Source organism: Protopterus annectens, chromosome 16.part0 (genome assembly GCF_019279795.1).
Source record: "Protopterus annectens isolate FY-2018-M chromosome 16.part0, PAN1.0, whole genome shotgun sequence".
In the NCBI taxonomy this organism is placed as follows: domain Eukaryota; kingdom Metazoa; phylum Chordata; order Ceratodontiformes; family Protopteridae; genus Protopterus; species Protopterus annectens.
The window spans coordinates 289270000-289294684 of record NC_056750.1 but is presented as its reverse complement, the minus strand read 5'-3'; the positions used below and the strand labels follow the sequence as shown (position 1 = coordinate 289294684).

Here is a 24685-nt window from a genome sequence, read left to right as displayed (position 1 = left end):
TGTTCTGGTATTTTAGTTGTTTTGCTTAGAAGTAATTATTTTTGTCATGTTTAAATAGTTTTTTAGTTTGATTTCTAAGTTGCTGGTAGGTCGTGAGGCTTTCTTTAATTGTATTATTTTGATAGTGAAACCAGGTGCTATCCCTTTGTTTAAGTAAATGAAGTGTGTCTTTTGATAGCGAGGGAAGTCTGTTAGAGTTGGTGCATATTTTTCTTATGGGGTCTAGTTCATTAAGTATCTGAAGAAAGGAGGTGCTGAAGTACTGAACTGTGCTATCAAGTGGAAGATGTTTCAAAGGAGTCCAATCATATTGTAGTAGTTGAGAGCTGAATAATGGAGGAGAGAAATGTTTTTGTTGCGAATGTATCGAAATGAAATATTGGAGAAATTTTGAAGATGCTTTCTAAACAAGTAGGTAGGGGAGTGATTGCTTAGTGTGTCAGGGAGTCAACCATCATATGTAATATTAGGCTTGTTAGTTAAAATACAGTCTAGAGTGGATTCTCTCTTGGTATGCTTATCAATGCGTGTGGCGAGGTTGATTCTTTGAGAGAAGTTGTAAAGATTGATGAAATTTATAGGGGTAGTGGAAGATCAGGTGGTCCAGTCAAGATTGAACTCTCCTAATATTATGGTTTCATGGGTGAAGTTTGTAGAGGCTCATTCTAGGATGCTTTCTATATTCTGGATGTATTTACCAGGGGGATGTAGGAGGCTATAATGATAATGGACTTGTGGTTATTAAGTTCAAGGCATGCTATCAAAATTTCAAGGTTAGGGATATCAGGTGGGGTAGTGTTGAGGTGTACCAATTTGAGAGTTTATTTAAATAAGTTGGCAATACCACCTCCACGTTTAGCTACTCTGTCAGTTCTAAGGATACCATAGCCATCTGGAAGACATTCTTCAGATTTAATGTGGGGTTTAAGCCATGTTTCAGTAATAACAAATATATCTGGGGTGTACAGAGCAATAGTGGCCTGAAATTCATGGACTTTGTTCATTAGGCTTCTAAGGTTGGCATTTATAATAAGCAAGTCAGTGTTACCTGTTTTTAGAGGTAGACAGGAGCAAGGTGTGGGGTTTGTGGATATGTCAGTGCAATGGGGTTGGGGGGATGGGGATGGGCCAGGATTAGAATGTATATCACATTGGAGTTTAATGTGGGTAAGGCAGTGGAGGGTAACATGTTTCAATTTGGAAAACAGTCTGTAACAGATATATAATGAGGTGGTAGTATTTTGGGTGTAGTAATATCTAAGAGAGAAAAGTACAGTGGGGGGGTATTACACAGGTAAGGGGAGATATAGATAGTAGGTCTGACATGTTGCTGCCCATCAGTTATGGGCAATGTAGGTGAGAGATTATGAGGGGGAAGGTTAGATGAGAAGGAGGTAGCATGGAGAGCAAGCAGTAGCAGGGCTAATAGTACAGGGAGAGGTAATGTATACTTTATATGATACATTGTAGAGTCAGTGGATGGACAGTAAAGTCTATTTGAAAAGTAGTTGACCATACCAAGAAAACGTTGTAGAGATTTGAACATTATCTGGTGCTGGCATATCAAGAATAGCTGCTTGCTTGGACAGGTCTGGTTGCAAGCCTGTGCTGGTAAACAAATGACCCACATATGTGACTTCTGGTAGTCTGAATTTGCACTTCAGACAATTGAGTTTTAAGTTCACTTCACATGTGCTGTCTAGAACATTAAGGTTTCTGCCATGCTCTGCCTCACCATTGCCTCCAACCAATAAATCATCTACTATCATGGCACAAAGATAACCTGAAAAAAATTGCTCCATTGCACACTGAAAGACTTCACTTGGAGATTTGTTCCAAATGGCATCCTGAGGAATCTATATCTTCCAACTTGGGTACTGAAAGTAGTCAGTAGTGAAGATATGTGATCAAGCATCACTTGCCAAAATTAACTTTTTGCATCCAAGACAGAACAACAGTGGCATTCGATATTAGGGCTGCGACTTCCTCGACTGTACACATGGGGATGATGTGGTCTTTTTAATGCTTTATTCAAATCTTTTGGGTCAATACATATTCTGATTTCGTCTCAGCCTTTATTGTGGGCTGCTACCATGTACGACACCCATTCAGTTGGTTCTGTGACTGGACAAATTACACCTTGCTACACCATATTATCTAACTGAGCTTTAACTTTATCCTGCATAGCTATCAGAACTTTTCTTGCCAGTCAGATCACTGGACTAACCTCTGGGTCTAACTTCACTGAATACTGAACTGGAAGTTTGACCGACTTGTCATCGAAAATATCAGCATACTCTGAGAAAATAGCTTCTGTAAAATTGGAACTAGGATATGTGCTTATATGATGAACTTCTTTGGTAAAAAAAAGCAAATTCATTCTCAGACTGTCTGCGAGACCCAATAATGACTGTACAGGTCTCTGGACTACATAGAATAACAAGCTGTAACAGTTTCTAGCCAAATAATATGAAATCACTACTGAGCCATGGGTTCGAATTTCTTCACCTCCGTAAGCAACAAGTTTCACACTACTAGCCACACTGAGTTGTTCACCAGTTCTCACCTTAGGAAATGTGTCTGCTGACATAACATTACACTTTGATCCAGTGTCTACTTTGAGCTCGGTGGATTTACAATTGACCTGGACAATACAAAATACTTTCTTCTTTGCCAGCAAATTTACTGCATCAGCCTTTTCACCAATTACTGATCCACAATCTACGTAGAAAGTAGAATTGCAGCTCTCTATATGATCAACTTGCTTTTGTGAGTGAGCTTTCTTTATAACTGTATGAGGTTTACTTGATTTGCAAAACTTTTGAAAATGGTTCCATTTTGTACACTTGTGGCATTGCTGACTAAATGCCAAGCATTTTTCTCTTTTAGACTAATGATTGGCACCACAATTGCGATCGTTAACAATAAAGCTGGATTTGGGTTTTACTGACTCACCCTTGTACTGCACTGAGCATGTCCTTTTCTTAGAACTTGCTGGAAAACTATGGGGTCTCACAGGAAAATCTGCAGGGGTGGCAGGTGCCATGTGCTTAGGCCTGTTTCTGCTTGCCACATGTTGCATGTTGTCTACATTTAAAGATGTCATCAAATGTTAGTATCAAGAAACTCCACCCACAAGGAGATCAAGCAGGTTAGTCAAAATGATAGAAGTGATAAGACAAACAGGTCAAACATTTTGATAAGGAGCCAATCAGCATCATAAAATCAGGGAGAGGATCAATCAACAATGGACAAAAATCAACCAGACTACTCAACAAATTGGTGGAGGTAAACCATTTAAACAATTATCATCCTGAGTAACCACAGCAGAAGAATCAATGTTAGAATCACACACACAAAATACTGAGATGGAAAAAGTACTTTGCATTTAATAAAAAGTTATGTACTTACCATTATGTTCCATCTGTGTTGTCCATTTTCATGTTCCATCTGTGTTGTCCATTTTCATTCTTCCTTAACTGATGGGTTTGGATCTAAGACTTGGATCTGACTAGGCTGCTTCTTCCATATCATCAGATCCTATTCCTCTCGAGCTCCTCCCTTTGCCCATAATGCCCCACCACCCTAATGTACCTCAGATCAAGTTTGCTACCCCTATATGTAAAAGGACAATCAATAAGAGAAAATGGCAGTGGCAGAACAGAAAAGGGAAGCTGGAACTCAAACAACAAACAGAGGTTCCTATACAACTCTTAGATCTCTCCAGATGCACATAAAGGAGGGGGTAGGTGGGAGGGGAACTGAGGAAGAAGGAAAATGGGCAACACAGATGAAAAGGTATGTTATGTACATAACTTTTTTTTCTGATGCTGTCATTTTTATTAATTCCTCAACTGATGGGATAGAGTCCCCAGCTACTGTAACCCTGGGAGGCCCATAAGGAAGGATATTCCGGAGTACTATTAAGCCAAATGGCACTCTATTCCTATTAATCAAATTCAGGATGTAATGAGAAATAAAAGAATGTGAATTAGCCCAAGCTGGAGCTGCACAAATATCATCCAGGGAGGCTGTGGACCAAAAAGCTGAATAAACTGCCATAGATCTGTTTGGGCCCAAGGAGGTTTAGGTAAAGATAAACTTAATTTGCCATAGACAAAGGTAATATAATCAGTTAACCATTTAGTCACTGTAACTTTAGAGACTGGATTACTTAATCTGGTAGGAGAAAAGGAAAGAAACAACTGGTTAGATTTTCTGAAGTCTTTGGTTCTATGAAGGTAGAATCAAAGCTGTCTATGCACATCCAACAGATGTAACATATACTCTCCTCTGTTAGAAAAATTTGGGACGAAAACTGAGAGATTAATGACCTGGTTGAGATTCGACTCAGACGCTAACATGGGTAAAAAAAAAAAGATTGATTCATTTGTAGCGACACCCTACCTTTCTGAAAAATCAGATAAGGTGGTTTTGAAGACAGAGCCTAGAGTTCTGATACTCTTCTAGCCAATGTAATAGCCACTAGAAAAATGGGTTTTCCAAGGCATAAATTTTAGGTCAGCTTTGGCTGAAGGTTGGAAGGGAAGTTGAGTAAAGGTCTGAAGCCTTAAGTTTAAATCCCAAGGTGGATTAGGATCTTTTAATGGAGGTCTAAGCAAAAAAGCTCCCTTGAGATGGGCCTTGCGTAATTTAGATGAGGCTAATGTAGAATTATTTTCACACATGTAGAAATTAGAAATGGCAACCAATTGAACTGTGACAGTGGAAACACTAGCTCCTTCATTAAAGGTTGAGGCTAAAAATCCGAGGATAGCTAGCACAGGAGCTAAAAAAGGTTCTAGGTCTTTGTTAAGACCCGAGAAAACAAATCTTTTCCATTTATTCTTGTAAGTCTTTCTAGTAGAAGCCTTATGGGAAGACAGCAAAATATGATGGGCTGGGGAAGAGAGCCCAGGCTGTCAGCAATTAGCAGAACTGGAAAACCATGCAGTTAGTTTGAGGTCTTTTAAGTCTGGATGAGTCATGTCTGTTGGGTGAGATAGGAGGTCCAGAGCTGGATCCAGAAACCATGGTGGTTGTACAAGATGAGGGCAGAAGAACAGAAACCAAACCTGACAAGTCCAAAAAGAAGCAATGAGGATAACTGTGCTCTTCAACTGAACTGCTTTCTGAAGAAATTTGGGAATTAGGCAAGGGTGGAAACGCATACAGGAGTTCAGAGGGCCAATTGTGGACTAGAGCATCTTTTGGTGACTCCCCCCATTGGAGGGATCAGGACAAAGAGTCTGCTGCACTTATTGTTAAAGGGAGAGGTGAACAGATCAAAGCATTTCTGGACCCACTGAAGGAAAATTCTCTCTGTCACACTGACATTGAGACACCACTCGTGAGGCATCAGAATGGACCAGTTTAATTTATCTGAAATCATGCTGGATTTCCGTGGGATATCCATTGCTATTAGAAAGCAGCTGGAAGAGATGACCCATTAACATACTCTCATAGCTTCTCAACAAAGAGGATTAGATGTTTACCCCCTTGTTTGTTGATGTACAAGACTACTGATATGTTGTCCATCTTTATCACAACTGCCCTGCATGGGAGAGTGTCTTGAAAGGCTTGCAATGCTAGGAAGGCAGCTCTCATCTTCAGGACATTGATATGTGTCTTGGTCTCTTCCAGGGACCATGTACCTTTGACTGTCCTTCCCAAGTATTGCCTGCCCCCCCCCCCACAAGCTGGGAGATGTCTGTGGTCACCATGGCCTTAGGGAGGAGAAGAACAAAGGAATAACCTTCATGGAGATGGTTTGAATGAATCCACCATAGAAGATATCTTTTGCATGCTTGAGTGCTCTTGCCCCAAAGCCTGCAGTCTCAATTGGGCTGGAAGGGATTAATTCTGGATCACTTGCTTGACCTGGGACCACAAAGTGTATATTCAAGTGGAGGAAAGAGAGGCTGTCTGACTGTGTTCAAACAAGCACCTATGAACTCCAGACTCTGTGTTGGAGTGAATTGAGATTTGTTGTAATTGACTGCTACTCCTAGATTAGAACACAACTCAGTTGATACTTGGTTGAAGCAATAAGGAGCCTGTCATCTAGATATGGAAACACCCAGAATCCCAGCAGTCTCAAGTGAGCTTCTACAACTGCCATGCATTTAGTGAGCACCCTGGGGGCTGTGGTGAGACCAAAGCACAATGCTCTGAACTGGTAATGACTGGCTCCCAGCCAGAAGCATAGGGATCTCATGGACTGCCTGTTCATTTTGATGTGACAGTACACATCCCAAGGATCTGCTGAGCACATCCAATAGTTCTTCTGCAGAAGGGGCAGAAGTGACTGAACCATAACCATCTGGAACTTTGCATACTGCACAAACTGGTTTAACTTGCTGAGATCCAGAACAGGTCCCAACCAACAAACAAACACTTCTTCTTTTTTTTAAAGTAGAAGAAAATAAGAGAAAGGAGGAAGTAAAATGAAAAATTACCAACAATGGTAGAAAAGGTACTCAAGGAGTACAAGGAAATACCAACAATGGTAAGCAGAACTACCATACAAAACAGTAACTTCGTTCTGAGAAGTTAAAAATAGCATATTACTGGAGAGAGGAAAAAGGCAATTGTAATAATCCATGAAACCACAATTAAGAGTAATTTTGAAAAATTACTCCAAAATGCTTTACTGGTGGCAAACAAGATCTGACATATGTTAGGTTGGTGGGGCATTATGGGTAAAGGGAAGACCACAAGAGTTCTAGGATCCGATGATCAGAAAGAAGCGGCCAAGTCAGATCTGAGTTTCAAATCTGAACCCATTAGATGAAGAACTGATAAAAATGACAACATCAGATCAATTTTTAATTTCTCCTCTACAAAATTGACTGTGGATGAAATATCGGTCTTACAGAGGATTTGTCTACATGCCAGCTAGAAGTAAGCTTGTCATGGATACTGTTAATTCACTGATAGATTTCACATCCAATTGGAAAGTGAAACAGAAATATTCTAAATATATGGTAAATCAAATTTATTACTTAATGACTTACAAATTGTATATAGGAAGCCTTCTAAATTTAACTTCATAGTGAATCCATCTATAGCAGCATTAGAGTGAAGTGTGGAAGTGCAGCTTAGGAAAGCACTGAAGCAGCAGCCTGAGGAAAAAAAAACTATAATTTAAATATGAACCAACATAAGACAAGGATGAAATTACGCACTGATAAAACTATCTACATTATGAATGAGGATAAATGGGATGGGACGGTATTAAAAAAATGTCTCAGATTGGTCCAGCCCCATAGCACAGAGGGATAAAACTCTTTCTGCACATCAGACATCTTGTGTTCGAGTGGCAGCATGGGTGCTAGAGGGACAGTGGGGGAAGATGGATATGAGTGGCCAATGCTGGCTTGCCCATCCTGAGGGGGCAGTCTAGGCTTGCTGTAGTAGTATACCTCTTAGCTGGTAGGTAGCACATGCATTTAAGAGTGCATGCACCTTCCAAAGGCAGCAAATGTATAGCTTGCAAAGTTACTGTAGGGTGGGAGTGGATTACTTGCTGGCAGCAGTATGATACTTCACCAGTACGTTTGATTTTCTCACTGTCCTGGAAGTGGGTTAGGTTGAGCCCAGGAAGTATAAGATGGGTCAAGTAGAGCTGGTGAATGAGGAAAGTGCTTGTGGCAGCTGATGGTCAGCTGCTGTGAGGGGAGGAAAAAATAAAAATGGCTCACATTATGAAAACAAAATTTTGACAATGTCAGCAGACAATACCACCTATGAAGTTTTTTTTCTAAAAAAAAATGCACGTCATACTTCTAAAACTATCAGGATTTATTGTTGCAGGATAGACAATAATGAGACTTTTGCATAATATTTTAGCATATTACATCACAAATTAGATACTTTGTTTTGAGTGCAAGACCGTAAGCACATGACCACCAAGGCCTATTACTGCGGGTCTATACTTCGGTCTTCTAATATAGACCATATTATTGCAACAGTTTGTTTACATATGAAACCACTTGCTATTTATACTGAACAAAAAGAAAATCTACAATAATGGGTACATTTTCATTTGTGAAAGGCTCAGCACATTTTAAAGAAATAAAACCCTTAATAAAGGGATGCTGAAAATTATGTTTTATTAACTATAGAAATTGAGTATGTTTTACTTGTATATATTGCATGATACAGGAAGTGAATGTTTTTTTCATATGTTCAAACAAAGAGCATTATCCATAAATAATATTAAAGCTTTGATTGCTTCAGCTTGCTGAATTTTTTTTTTCAAGAAGCAATTAAATGAACAGAAACCTGAAGATGCAATATTTGCTGTTAAGGCATCCAGTTATGCAAATCTAGTTTTAAGTGAATGGGCAGATTCATTCCTTTGTGAAGTCAAGCGACCCAGAAACTATATCACTGACAACACACCACTAAGAATTGATCAGGTAGTCAAGAGATTTGGGTACTCATGTAGACAGTAATCTAGCCTTCAGCTAACACTTGTCACAGGCAGTAAGGAAATCATTTTATGTTGCTCAACTTATGAGTAGGGACATAGCATCTAGGTCTAGGAAGGTAATCATGACACTGTATTCGGCCCTCATCAGACTCATCATGGAGTATAACGGCTCTTCGGTATGTATCTGGCCATATACATGCAGCAACTGGAAAATCCACAAAGATTACTTACAAAAAGAATATAGGGCATATACGCAATGTCCTGTGCAGATCACCGCAAAGCCCTGTCTCTATACTCTTGTTTCCTACAGAGTACTAAGAGGCAACCTATGCCTGGAATACATGGCATCCTTGGATCCAGCTCTGATGAATTTTTTGCTTATCTACAAAACATGTAGCATCAGAACTAATAGATCTAAGAACATGAATTTTGCTTGTAACATAACTAGGACATATTAGAATGATGGATATGTATCTCAGAGAATTCCAGTTCACTGGAGTAGGCTCCCAATCCATGTGAAACAGAGTCCTTCCCTAACCCTATTCAAGTGTAACCTGAAACAGTGCATGGGAAATCGGAAACACACCCCTGGTCTGTTGCCCATGTCTCTGATGGACAGAGGTAGGCAGTAAATAATATGCATCTCTTACATAAATTTCTAAGATGCAAAAATATGTGGGACACATTTTGGTTGCACGTCTAGAGTTATAAAGACTTTTGCGACCATTAGCCTAGTATACACCTATAAATAACCCCATTGTTCAAAAATATGTGGATAATCTCACCTTATTTATGGTCTTTTTATATGGCAAGGGGACAGTAACAATTTACTGTCTTTATTGGATTAATAGAATGCCAGTACAAACTATGAGTATTTTACAGGTGAATAAGATAAGCAACAGATTGATTACTTAGAATTAAATGTGTACAAGGATGATAAATATGGTAAGCCACTGACAAAATTAATTAGAAAATCTGATAGCAATAACACTTTGCTTCATTTTTCAAGGATGCACCTCAAGTGTCTAAAAATGAATATGGTTCAATTTCAACTAGTGTGGGCTAGCAAGTTTACAGTAGATGAATAGCTCCCCAGTGATGAAAACGATGATTTCAAAAGTAGATTACTCATAAGGGCATAGCCTGAAATGTGTAACAGTAAGATAGCTGTGGTGTAAGTAGTCTGAGACATATTACATTTCAATCACTAGTACAACTCGAACTTGATTTTACTACGACTAATATACAAGTAGATGTTAACATATGGGCAGCAATTTGGAGACATTTCCCTGTGCTCTCAGAAAATGCTGGAGACAAAAGTAGCAGTTTCCACTATAACATGAAATGTGATTCAGAGAGAAGTTTAGCCACAATGAAGAAGACCACATCTCTTAATCACGTCTAAAGGACTACCAGTGCTAAACGACACTCAGCAGTCCTTACCACTTGCAGCACAGGCATTGTACTGAAACAGGCACTGCATTTATTCACTATCCCACACACATGCACACATTCAAACACACACACACACACACACACACACACACACACACACACACACACACACACACACACACACAGCCTCCCAACTATCCCTGATTTTACAGAATGTCTCTGATGTGGCTTCTTAGTTTTGCCTTGACCCTCATAAATCACAGCGGATTACAGCCAGTCAGTAAGCCACACATTACAATTTCATACTTCTTATTGTTCTGAAAACGCACTGTGACACTAACTTTGTTGTTCCATTAACCTTTTAACTGAATTAGAGCAAGATTTAACAAGTGTCCCTGAATTGTGGCCTTCATACCTCCATTAAGTTAGTCTTGTCCCTTAATGCCTACAGCCATATCTCCTTCACTCATGCCTCAGTTTACAGAACATCCCAGATGTTACCTCTTATTTTTGGTCTCTCCCCTCTAAATCACAGATAATTACAGTTAGTCTATAATGCCAGACCATTAGAATTTCATTCTTTTTGTTGTTCAAAAAAATATTATAATACAAAACCTATTATGTTAATTTTTTAAGTTGCTTAGAAGAAGATTTAACAATTGTCCTTAGTGCTGGCTAGTTGTCCCGCCTGTATTGAGGTGCTTTATCCAGAACGCTTGAGCACAGGCATTGAAAGGTATGGTAGCCCCTACATAAACATACACATACATTCAGCCATTCATGCATACGTACACACACACACACACACACACACACACACACACACACACACACACACGCTCACTGTATATCAGTCACTCCTCCACCCAATAGCACTTATGGACTCACTCATCCTTTTCACCCATACATGCACACAATCTATCCCCTAACTAATCCCTCACTTCTGCGACTATCCAGGCAGACACAGATGCACACATACTCACCTGAGACCGTTCATATCCCTGCAGACATGTACATATGCTGGCTCACTCACTCACACACATACACATACACACATACACATACACACATACACACATACACACACACACACACACACACACACACACACACACACACACACACACACACACACACACACACACACACACACACACACACACACACACACACACACACACACACATGTACCAGTACCTCTCCGCAGACAGTTACCTGATCTTAGCTTTTATGTTGCTTCCCCTATTGACTACAATTGGGGAACACAGCACTACAGCTGGGTTCTTTTACATATTTTTGAGAATGATGCTATGGAAGACATCCAAAATAATATTAATAATAATAGCTCAAAGGCGCATTTAAATGTTTTAATTGCAGTATGTATAAATCTAAATATATATACATATATATATATATACATATACATATATATATATATATATATATATATATATATATATACATACACATATACATATATTTATATATATATATATATATATATATATATATGTACACACATACACATACACACACACACACACACACACACACACACACACACGCTCACTGTATATCAGTCACTCCTCCACCCAATAGCACTTATGGACTCACTCATCCTTTTCACCCATACATGCACACAATCTATCCCCTAACTAATCCCTCACTTCTGCGACTATCCAGGCAGACACAGATGCACACATACTCACCTGAGACCGTTCATATCCCTGCAGACATGTACATATGCTGGCTCACTCACTCACACACATACACATACACACATACACATACACACATACACACATACACACATACACACACACACACACACACACACACACACACACACACACACACACACACACACACACACACACACACACACACACACACACACACACACATGTACCAGTACCTCTCCGCAGACAGTTACCTGATCTTAGCTTTTATGTTGCTTCCCCTATTGACTACAATTGGGGAACACAGCACTTCAGCTGGGTTCTTTTACATATTTTTGAGAATGATGCTATGGAAGACATCCAAAATAATATTAATAATAATAGCTCAAAGGCGCATTTAAATGTTTTAATTGCAGTATGTATAAATCTAAATATATATACATATATATATATATACATATACATATATTTATATATATATATATATATATATACATATATTTATATATATATACATATACATATATTTATATATATACATATACATATATTTATATATATATGTACACACATACACATACACACACACACACACACACACACACACACACATATATATATATATATATATATATATATATATATATATATATATATACATACACACATATATACATATGGACACCTGCACACAAAGATGAAAGACAGTATTTTATAGTATTGTTATAAATAAATGTTATCAATTACCGGGTATGTTTACATGTGTTTCCAAATTTGTGGTTTACGTTGTCAATTGTCTATATCAAGCAATGTATTCTGTATAAGAAAAAGCAATAGGCAGCTGAAAAGAAAATTTATTAATGTATTTAGGTTATTTTACTGTAATGTGCAAATTTTCAGTTATTAATTTATATCCATAACATAGTACACAAACATTTCTTAGAGGGAAAGACAACACTTTAATTTTAGAACCAAAGGAACACAAATGGCAAGTCTGGTTTAATGCCTGCTAAAATAAGTGCTTTGTGACTGGCCTTTTTTATGATATGATAGCTTCATTTATTGTTTAAATTAAGTGCTTTTATATGTAGTTCATTTACAACTGAAGAAGTCTTTGGTAAAACAAAGAGAAGAATAAAACTAAGGTGAAACTGTACTGTGGGGCAGTTTCTTCTGCAGATACTGTGTCTTTTTGCATTTTTGCTGTTTAAAGTGTTAAAGTTCAGCATTTTTTTAGTTTCTATCAGTGCTTCAAAATTAGAATGACACCTCCTCCCCATGGTACACAGGGATAAAGCCCTAGCTTGATTCATACAACCTGTGTTCAGCTAGTGGGCATGGCTGCTGAAGGGATCGGGGTGAGAGGATGAGAGTAAGTAGCATATAGTTCAGCTATCCGTGAGGGGGTGGCTTAGCTTAATATTTGAGTGACCCTCAGTGGAAGCGCTGGATGGTGGAGTCCAGGACAGAGGGACATGCTGCTACTATGTATTCATGTAGGCTAGGGATGCAGTCACACAGGGAAACTTGCATGCTCCTCCTTATACACTTGCAGCATCACTAGAACCCCTTGGAAGCTGTTCAGGGGCTGGGGATTGACCTTAATATCAGCGTGGATGACTGCTCTGTGATTATCTCTTGCATAACAGGGGAACAAATGGGCTGGTGACAGCTCTCACTCCATATGAGGAACAAATAGGCTCATATGTTACAGGCAAGCTGATGGTCAGCAGGCAGAGAGTTAAAAAAAATTAGAATACCGAAATCAGCAGATGACAGGATAGCAAAACTTGGAAGCAGAAGCAGACCTAAGTTAGGTACCACTCTTGCAAAGGGGAAGACAATCAACTTTTATCCTCCTAATGGCAGTTTGTATGCCTACATCATACATAATTTAATCCCCAACTAAATCATAAATTCTGTACTTTTGTACACAAGCCTCATCATGTGTGGTGCAAATGGAAGAGACTAGTCCAAAGATTGGTGAGCAACTTCCAGCAGCAGCAGCAGCAGTAACAAAATTCAGTTCCACAAATCCTCACATAACTGATTGTACATTCTGGTATCATTGCTAAATTATAAAGATTTGTGACTCAAAATACTAAACTGCAAAGTTAACTTCTTAAACCTAAAGGCATACTAATCAGTTGATTACATTTTTTGCTAAGAGAACATCCTATATAGATTTTTTTCTCTCAAGTCTTTTATATATTGGTAGATTTTTCTGCATTTACATGCAAATTCCTATCTGTGCTAAGAATGCACAGCACTGTAAGATTTACTGCACCTGCCTGCCAGGATAACCTTTGGCACCCGGATTTCCATCTGGGCCTCGCTCTCCCTGAAAAGAAAAAAAAAGAACAAAGGCAAGGTTAGAATTCATATGACACAATAAGAACCCACTGCAGTACCATATGTAAAACCAGTTTAATAACTGATGAGCTGCCAAATTAAGTACAAAGAACTACACAGGGAATGGTAAGTGTATGGGGGATACACAGAAGGATGGCAAGAAAGCCGATAGAATAAGTTGTTATAATGCTTCTTTTTCATTTCAGAGCTGTATGTTAAATCAGGAAAATAGTATGCTCAACAACTACAACATATGGTACTATTTTAGTGAACATAGTCCTGCCAAAATTCTTTAGATGCAAACGCTCTCATGTATACTATCGCCTAACATGGGCTTGTGTCTTGCAAACAAGTACCTTATTCATCATTTTGCTCTGCTCTCCACATCTATCCAAACATGCACACAAGGAAGCTTCCAGTCAGTGCAGACTTTCAGTGATTTGGAGATAGAGGGGGGTGGGAAAAGCATAGGTATGGACTAGAAGGAAAGTACTTTGTGTGTTTCTTGGAAGAAGTGGAAACTTAACTCTTTTCAGTGCCTTATTATTTTAACAGCAATTAAAATAGACTATTTTCATGGCATTAGCAAAATGCCATATCCAATTTAATAAAAATACTTCTCTAAAACTTACACTTTACAAAAAACACACATATGCACTAAAGAAATGCCTCCTAGACGTGCAGATCACTGCTACACAGATTCAAACACAGAATATGCCCACCTGGTCTCCTGGATGTCCTGGTGGCCCAGGGTAGCCTTTCTGTCCCTGAAATACAAAGCACACAAAGGAATTAGAAACTTGTTTTCATATACATTAGAATAGAGAGAATAAGCACTGGACTCTGTACCTCTAACATGAGTAGTACAGTCTCACATAAGCAAAATACATCCAACGAGAATGTGTATCATATCTAAAGAGCCATAATCTAAACTGATGGAAGGGCAGAAACATGACCACCCCCCACCCCACACAATATTCTAGTAATGACATCTTTTGCATGCAGCACAGTTTTTTAAAGCTGGGACAACTGACATTACAGTCACTGTAATGTTACTTTCACAATTAGATTCTTACCGAGACCACTATGCAAATCAAAACCATGAGGTGGATTAAGCATGCTAAGAACCCCCCATCCCTTGATCTTTTCTCCAAAGAGAATTTGACTCAAATTCTTGGCAATTATCCCTATACTTACCAGTACCACCAGTACCAGAAAAAAAAAAAAAAGAATAGTGGAGAAAGGGACTTCAAGAATCTGTTCAGATGTAAAATCATCATGATAAGACACCAGACAAAACAGACACATTACATGTATTCATCTGCCATCCAGTCACCTTATTTTTCTTTGGAGTGCCCCCTCCTCAAAAAGAAAGTAAAAGAGGTAATAAAAACAAATTACTGTCCCCTTTTCTCAACTAAAAATAATAAATTACTTATTGCATGCATTAGCTAATAGATAACTGAAAATAAATTGTGGCACAAATGTGAAGGACATTTAGCATTAAAATGTCACGTTAAGCCCAAATGCATTCCAGTGATTTGCAAAACTCACTGTTACAACCTTTAAAGCACTGGGAGTGGGACAGATCACAGTGTCTCACAATCTTGAGCTTATTATACATTCCTCATATATAAGGTTACAGTTTCCCCTTTCTAAGGATCACAATTGGAATCCTCAGAACTGCGATGTGAACATGTATTCCAGTATAGACCTTATTAGCCCTTACCCATTGTCATGCAAATGCATCCGTATGAGGAGGTACACAGTTATATGCTAGTCACTATACATAAGAAAAAAATATTTTCTGTTCAAGCTAAACTTTATTGACAGCAGCAGAATTCCAGGATAGAAACTTAAAGAGGGGACAGTAAAACACAAGTGCAAGCATATCTTTAACACAAAGGTCACAGAACCTAAGAAGTTACTGAAGACTCCTCAGTAGTAATGAGACAACAGGTGAACAAACAGTTGTGCATGTGTTTTGCACAGTGGCATGATCTGGAACAACAATATTGAATAAAATGCACTAAATGTAAATAGCCTACAAAGACTGCAAATACTCCCCACTGAGCATTAGCTTATCATACATGACCGGTGATGTCAGCTTATTAACTTTGGTTCTGAAGACACTATTTTTATGTACTATTTCCTTGTATTTAAAGACATTATGCCAGAAGTACTTGGTAGTAGTCACGCACTTAAAGACTTTTTCACGATCTCTGATACAACATCACATACACAAATGGACTGTAATGCAGTTAATAATTTTACTTTAGGATAACTATCTTGCCAATGGAGCAAAGAAAATCAGCATTGCAATTCTGTCTATTACACAAACAGAAATAACCTATTACTGAGCAGGATGGCTCCGCATTAACTAGCTACTAGCTATCTGTGACTTAACTGCCAGAAATGTGATCTTGAAAGAAATATCAGTCCAGCTGCTGTTAACTACAAGCAGTGAATGGATAAAGCAAAGATTTTTATTTTTTTTATTTTACATTTGTTTACCGGGAAAGTCTGACTGGACACAAGTCCATTTTCAGCGGAGGCCCGGGGAGAAAAGCTCCAAGAGAAATACAAACAGTATAATATAATACAGTACAGTACAAAACAGAAACATTATACAATGCATTACAATATAGGAGACAGCCTTAACAGCTTTTACATACATCAGTGAAAAACAATGTAGCAAAGATTAACAAGTTCTACAGTAAACCATGTAATTTTTTTTTTGTTCAGTAAGGGATATAAGGATGAAGAAAGCATTTAGTCATGTCACTGATACCTGGGGTTTGGGGTTCATTAGGAAAAAAAACTGCAGTCTAGTGATAAATAACAAAATTTTTATATAACTGATTTTAGTTTAAAGCAGGCATGGGCAAACTACGGCCCGGGGGCCACATGCGGCCCGTTAAACGTTTTGATTCGGCCCTCCAAACTTGAAAAAATTTAACAAATTAACCTTGTTAATGTTTTAGTTCCCCTGCAATTCTGATGTTTCCTCACTAGATGGTGCACTCTAGATATATTGGCTTTGTTGAGGTGAAGCGTAGGCCTATTACTCCACGTTTGCACTTTACCCTTTGACCCACCACCCCTCTATGAAGATGAGCGGACCCAAGAAAAGGAAAGTGGACAGAGAATGTCGAGTGTTCAATAAGGAGTGGACAACTAAATATTTTTTCACTGAACACCGATCATCTGCTGTTTGCCTGATATGCCAAGAAACTGTGGCGGTTTTTAAAGAGTATAATATTAGCCGTCACTTTGCCACAAAGCACGCTAATTATGCTAGCAAGCTCTCAACAAAAGAACGGGAAGCTGCTGCTGAGAAGGTGGCATCTAATTTGAAGGCTCAGCAAAGTTTTTTTCACCGTCAAACTGCCATTCAAGAGTCAAGTACCAAGGCCAGTTTTATGCTTTCATTCAAAATAGCAAAGGCCAGCAAACCACTATCTGAGGGCGAGTTTTTAAAAGAATGTATGGTAGAGACAGCAGGTATTTTGTGCCCGGAGACCAAAGACAAATTTGAGAAAATCAGTTTATCACGGCGGACAGTGACTCGCCGTGTGGAACTAATAGATGAAGATATCACCAGCAGATTAAACAAAAAGGCGAAGTCATTCACTTTTTATTCTTTAGCACTGGATGAAAGCAACGATGTCAAAGACACTGCTCAGCTCCTCATTTTTATCCGAGGAATCAACAAAACTTTTGAAATAACGGAGGAGTTTTTGACAGTGGAGTCACTGAAAGGACAAACACGGGGAGAGGACTTGTTTGAATGGGTGTCTGCTGCCATCGAAAACATGAAGCTTCCCTGGAGTAAGCTTGTTAACGTCGCCACAGATGGATCTCCGAATTTAACGGGAAAAAACGTTGGCCTGCTGAGGAGAATGCAGAATAAAGTGAAAGATGAAAACCCTGACCAGGATGTCATTTTCCTCCACTGCATCATCCACCAGGAATCTTTATGTAAATCGGTGTTACAGCTGAATCATGTTGTGAATCCTGTGGTGAAACTCGTCAGCTTCATACGCACATGGGGACTTCAGCACCGTCAGTTCATTGCGTTCCTGGAGGAAACTGATGCGGATCACCAGGACCTGCTTTATCACTCCCGTGTCCGCTGGCTGAGTTTGGGCAAAGTGTTTCAACGAGTGTGGGAGCTCAAAGAGGAGATTGGCGTGTTTTTGGATCAGCAGGGGAAGACTGATGAATTTCCTGAGCTGAGCAACAAGAGCTGGATGTGTGACTTTGCGTTTGCTAAGGACGTATTTTCACACTTGAATGAGCTCAACGTGAAACTGCAGGGGAAGGAGCAGTTTGTGCATGACATGTACACAAACGTGAAAGCCTTCAAATCCAAGCTGGCTTTATTCTCCAGGCAGATTTTGAACAAGTCATTCACTCATTTTCCTAGACTAGCCACGCTGAAAGAGGCCGGAGCAAAAGTAAAGAAATACAGTGAGTCACTGGATGCACTGCACGGAGAATTCTGCCGTCGGTTTTTGGATTTTGACAAAATTGACAAGTCACTTCAATTGGTGGCCTTTCCTCTGTCACAAGACCCCGAAACAGCTCCAGAGGTGCTTCAGCTCGAACTGATCGACCTTCAGTCCGACCCTGCCTTAAAAGAGAAGTTCACCTCTCTGAAACTAAATGACTTCTATGCTTCACTCAATGATGCCGCGTTTCCAAATCTAAAGCGGCGCAGATGATGTTGGCTTTGTTCGGCTCTACCTTCGTGTGTGAACAGACCTTCAGCGTCATGAACATCAACAAAGCCAGCCACAGATCCAAGTTAACAGACCTACACCTCAGATCCATCCTGAGAATCGCCACAACAAAACTAACTCCAGACTTTGATGCGCTGGCTAAAAAAGGAGACCAACAACACTGCTCCCATTAAAATGTGTGTGTCTCCGTGATACACATGTTGTTAAAATAAACAGTGCGCGCAGATCAAATATAACGCTTCACAGACTGACTTGCTGCAACTGTTTCGTCCTTGCACTGGTCGTTGTTGACTTTTGGCACAGGGGAAACAAATTAAATAAAAGGAACAGGACAAGTACATCTGCATCTCCTACCATTTTTGAAAAAAAAGACAGTCAGGAGGAGAGTGATGGTGATATCCTGAAGGATAACAGAACTTTCAGAGCTTTAAAATAAAATGGTCATTTATTTGATTTTCAGTGTTTAAAGACTCATTTCGAAGTCAGAGATTTTATTGTAATGCTTTTCTTCATTTTCATTGGAAATTAAAGCACATGTTTTCTCCATATCCCAAGATGTGTATTTTTCCCCCAATGAGGTGATGTTTTCAAAGCATGCCATCTATCTGCTCCTGTTCCGGCCCCTTTGTCAAATGTTAGAACTCAATGTGGCCCACGAATCAAAAAGTTTGCCCACCCCTGGTTTAAAGGATGTAACAATAACTTCTTCAGGTTACAACTTTGCTTCAATGTAGTAGTAAACATAGTTTATACCACTGAATGAAAGTCTATTTGCAAGGCCATAAGAACAATTCCATCAACACCACTTTTAATCTGCAGACTTTCCAACCACTTGTATAATCTGTCTAGATGGGAAAATTACATATTTTCAAACAGGTAGTTTCAAACACTACAAAAAAAACAAAAAAACAAATGAGTTGTATTTATTAGTGGAACACTCAGCATACTAACTGCATGGACAAACTGTTACTTCTTAGAAATGAAATGTTGAAAAACTAGATGGTAGGCATAAGCACACAGTGTTTTGCTGTCTAACAACAAACTGTACGGCACGTTAGAATTAGATGCATTTTTCTACATGAAGTACTGCTAAATGAAAGAAGTCAAAATATATTATCATATGCTTCTAAGTTTAGAACTATACAAAAATAATGTATTTCACTGATGTCCATACATTCACCGCTGCACTATTGATAACGTGTGGGATTCTCTGCCATGGAAGCCCAATGTCTAACCAGTCTACCAAAGCCTGCCATTGCTTTAAGGTATGTTGAACGTCACCCAAATGCTCCTCATGAAGCATAGGGGATAAAGGTGACATTTAGGTGTATCATCCTTAGAACTTCTTTGCCACCAGTCTGTACACTGTTTCTAACCATTGGTCTGTTTGCCTACGTCTGTTTTCTGCCATTTTTAATGCATTTTTGTATTCCAGTGATTACTCCTGTTTGCTGAAGTCCTCACCATTGCAAATAAGTACCCAGTTGGGGTTTTGTTTTTTTTTGTACTGTTTGGGGTTAATGTCATCCAGGAAGGGTAAATGGCAGTATGGGAGACAGATTCCCCATAAAGACTGCCACGATAGGAGCTTCTCATGACCATATGTCTTGTTAAATTTGTCAAGCGTTCATCCCGAAAACCCTTTGCAGTAGGCTTTCTTCCCTTTCATTGTATCTTGAGAACCAGTGTCTTAAGTTTCTTGTTAAACATACAATGGAAGGAACTTCCCGCCCCGAGGGTCAGCCATTAGGGAAGAAGAAAGTGAAAAAGTAAGACTGGAATCCTCCACTGTCCAGCTTCTGCTGGGTGTTTTCTTCCAGGTTGTTAGAAACCTGGAGGCTTGCCTGGCTGTGCTGTTGGATTTCTCTGCCATGAACGAGTTGGAGGCCGGCGAGGATCTGGTGGGCAGCACGTCCAACGAGGCTTTGTAGGCATCCATTTCAGATGTTCAGGGGGATGATTGTTTCTGAGGGGTCTAGGAGTGTTCCGGAGATTCTTCTTAGGGAAGAAGTTCCTATTACGGTTGTCGAATACTGTCCTGAGTCAGAGTCTTCAGAGTTTTCTAGGGCGAACATTCTCTTAAAAAAGAAATAGAAAACTAAACATGTTTCTTCTGCTCCTAGGGATCCACAAAGTGAGTAGCAGGCCTTTACTCAGGCGTTATTTAATGCTTTACTGTCTTTAAGGTCTCCTCAAGGGGTTTTGGTTCCTGCTTCTTCTTGGTCCTCTTCTCCACTTAAAAGGCCCATAGAACTGAATTCTTCTGAGGAAGAGTTGGATTCTGATGAAGAATCCCTTACTTATTCTTCTCAGATTCCTTCTTCTTTAGGTTATGGGTCAGAGGAGGAGGAATCTAACAGTCCTGATACTCCTTCTGAGGAAATTTCCTTTGGGGACACAGTCTCTAGGATGATGGAATTTTTGAAGTGGGATTGTGCTCAGGTCTCTGATATCCATAAGAGGTACTATGAGTTACTGCAGATGGAATCTCCTAAACCTGCAGCTATTCCTCCTGTTTTGGATGATTTACAGGATGTTTCCAATGCCTCTAAAACACCTGATTCTCTGCCCCCTGCTCCCAAGAAGCCTCACAGGTTTTATAGGATGCCTGAGGATTGTTCCTTTATGTTCAAACGTCCTGCTGCTGACCCCTCTGTGGAGTTTGCAACTCTGATAAGCCATCTCAGTTGCTTCCTTCATCCAAGTTACTGCCTTCTGACAGCAGAACCATGGACAGGCTGGGTAAGAAGATTTTATACTTCTGCTACCCTAGCTTTTAAGGCAATTATCAGACCAATATATATAGGTATGTGCTGACTCTTCTTTTTCAGGCTTGTCAGCTTTTTTCTGATCTTCTAGACTCAGAGTAAATTGTCTGCCCTTTCCTTGCTAGGGACATCCTCTCAAGTAATTCATCATGCTATCAAATGAAGTTATGATGCAGCAGATGCCTATTCTAGGGCTGCTGCATTTGGTTCAGTAATGTGGAGGTATTCTTGACTTAGGCTTCAACCTTTACCTGATATTAAAGCTAAGTTGATGGATGCTCCTCTGGATAATAAACTTTTGTTTGAGGAAGCAGCTGCTGGTTTGTTTAAGTCTCTTCAGGACAAGGGGAAGGCCTTACAGGAGCTTAAACGTGTTTGTTTCTCCTGTATCTAAAATTCAGAGAAACTGCCCTTCTAAGCCAGCCTTTGTTTGTAGGCAATCTTACCCTTCTGCAAAAAGTAAAACGGGTGGAAAACGGGCTCTTCCTGCTAAGGCCACTCAGACTGCAGTGATTCAGAAGCCTTCCTTTCCTGACAAACCAGGTGCTGTCTGACTATCCACCTGTTCCCAGCCACATTCCTCTTTCTCTTAGTCTTTCTTTTTCTCTTCCTACTTGGCTTCAAATCACTCAGGATTCTTGGTATCTGTTAATCATTTGTCAGGGGTACTTCATGGTGTGGATATCCCGTCCTCCTTTTATGGGCATTCCACAGCCTCCTCGAGAACAGCTTCCTTTTTTCCCAGAGGTTGTTCAAGATATTTTGTTTCAGGGTACTAGTCAAGAGGTGCCTGTGCCCTACAGGGGGAATAGGTTTTATTCAAGAATGTTTCTAGTGCCCAGAAAAGAGGGTACTTGGAGACCGATTCTAGGCCTCTCTCATCTAATCACTTTTCTGAAGATGCCTTCCCTTCAGATGTTGTCTCTTCAGACTCTATTTCCTCTTGCTCACTCAGGCCTTTCTGGTGTCCCTGGATCTCAAGGATGCTTATCTCCATATCCTGAGTGATCCTCTTTTCAGGAAGTTTTGGCGTTTTTCTGTTACTTCCTGGAATTTTCAGTTCTGTGCTTTGCCCTTTCTACTGCCCCAAGGGTGTTCACCAAATGTCTCACTCCTGTGATTGCTTCTTACAAGCTTCAAGGGATTCAAATATTTCCTTACTTGGACAACCTGCTGATTCAGGTATCATCTCTGGAGATCTTTTTGCAAAATCTTTACTTTGCCAGTTCTCTTCTTCAGAGCCTGGGGTTCATGATAAACTTCAAAAAGTCTTCTCTAACTCCTTCTCAGGATCATGCCTTTCTGGGTTGCAGGATTCAGATGGTGCCAATGCTGGCATCCCTACCTCCTCCAAAGTCCTTAAGTCTCATTTCTTACTTTCAAACTCTTCTTCCTCTGGCCTTCATTGCACCCAGTAAGTTTCTGAGGTGTCTGGGTTTTATGGCTTCCACCATTCCAATGCTCGCTCTGGTGAAACTCCACATGAAAAAGTTCCAGTGGTTTCTGAAGCTGGTGTGGCTTCAACATGCACACCCTCTAGACTTTACAGTTCCTCTTCTTCCTTGTCTCAAGAATGAACTTCTCTGGTGGATTCAGTAGTTGTCTCTGAATCCAAGGCTCCCTGTTCATCCCTCTCTTCTCTCTCAGGATCTGTTCACAAATGCTTCAGGTGTGGGATAAGGAGCAACTTTTGCTTCCTTGAAGGTACAATGAGTGTGGTTGCCTTGTCAGCAGAAGGAGCACATCAGTGTCAAAGAGATGAAAGCTCTTACGCTGGCTCTTCAGGTTTTTAATCCTCTTTTCTCTCCAGGGCCTCTCAAGGTATTCTCAGACAATACCACAGTTATGTGGTATATCAACAAACAATGGAAAACAAGATCTTACCTTCTTTGCCGGTTGGCACTTCTGGTATGGGATCTGGCTGTCAAGTATTAAGTAATTCTTCAGGCAGTTTATATCCCTTCAGATCAAAACATTGTGGCAGACACTCTGAGCAGGTCCATCACTCAATCCCACAAATGGATGCTTCACAGGGATGTGCTTCTGGACACTGTTCACCAGTGGGGTACTCCTCAAGTAGATCTTTTTGCCTCCCCTTTGAACAATCAGTTTCCTCTGTTTTGTGCCAGAGTCCCAGGTCCTCTGGTGTGGAAGGTGGACACCCTCTCATTTTCTTGGAAGGGGATGTTTCTTTATGCATTCCCTCCCCTTCCTCTCACTCCAAAAGTCCTGTTCAGGATGCTCCCAAAATCTTGTTGGTGATTCCATTTTGGCTGTGACAGCACTGGTCCCCTCTACTTCTGCATCTAGCCAAGGGCAATCATCACAAGTTACCTCACAGGGTGGATTTACTCACACAAGACAAGGGATCTGTCATCCATCCCTACCCATCCACCCTTCATCCGACACTGTGGGTGACAGGGTTTTGATTCCCAACAGACCCCTTTTTTTCTGAGAGCATGCTGCAGTTCCTGCAGGAGGCCTGGAAACCTACTACAAGGAAATCCTCCTTATCTAAATGGAGGAGGTTTTCTATTTGGTGTCTCTCCCATAACTTGGACCCACTTGCTGTGGATGTTCCTTTAGTTCTCTCTTACTTGTGTAAGTTGCTCAATGCTGGTCTAGCCTATTCTTCTACTAAGGTCCACATATCAGGTCTTTCTGCTTGTTTGCCTTGAACTCCTCCTTTAGCTTCTACATTTGAGGCCAAGCAATTTCTTAAAGGTGTCCTTAACATTAGACATCCCAGTAAGCCTGTTCCTCCTCCCTGGGATCTTAATTTTGTTCTGGAGAAACTGACTCAGGCTTCTTTTCAGCCTGCTATTTCAGATTCCTTACAACATTGTTTTTGGAAGACAGTTCTTTTGTTAGCTCTTACTTCTGCCAGATGGGTGTCTGAGTTGCAAGCCCTTATCGTTTGCCTGCATTTTTTAATATTCCATAAGGACAGAATGTCCTTGCATACTAATCCTTCTTTTATGCCTAAGGCGGTTAATAAGTTGTCAATCAGTCTATTAACTTGCCTACTTTTTGCCCCCTCTCTGCAGTCTGACAGTGAGAGGGTGCTGCATACTTTGGATGTGCATAGCCAGCTCAGACTTTATTTGGATAAGACAAGATATCAGAAAATCTGATCAGTTGTTTGTTTCCTTTCATCCTATGACTTTAGGATTAGCTGTTTCCAAGCAAACTATTTCTACTTGGATTTCGAAGGCTATTTCTTTTTGTTACACTTTTCATGACAACAGCCTTCCTTCTTCTGTAAAGGCTCATTCTACTAGAGCCGTGGCTTCTTCTGATGCTTTTTTA

General features: G+C 39.9%; 1 protein-coding gene across 1 annotated transcript in view; it reads right to left on the bottom strand.

The window, feature by feature from the left end:
* LOC122790500 (collagen alpha-1(XXVII) chain B-like) overlaps nt 1–24685 on the bottom strand; it is a 2222694-nt gene that overhangs the window by 1186824 nt on the left and 1011185 nt on the right. Inside the window, exons 8-9 of the mRNA XM_044058048.1 lie at nt 14586–14630; nt 13799–13852 (exon numbers count right to left, since the gene is read on the bottom strand). Coding sequence (XP_043913983.1) covers nt 13799–13852; nt 14586–14630 — 99 coding nt within the window. The remainder of the gene's footprint in view (nt 1–13798; nt 13853–14585; nt 14631–24685) is intronic.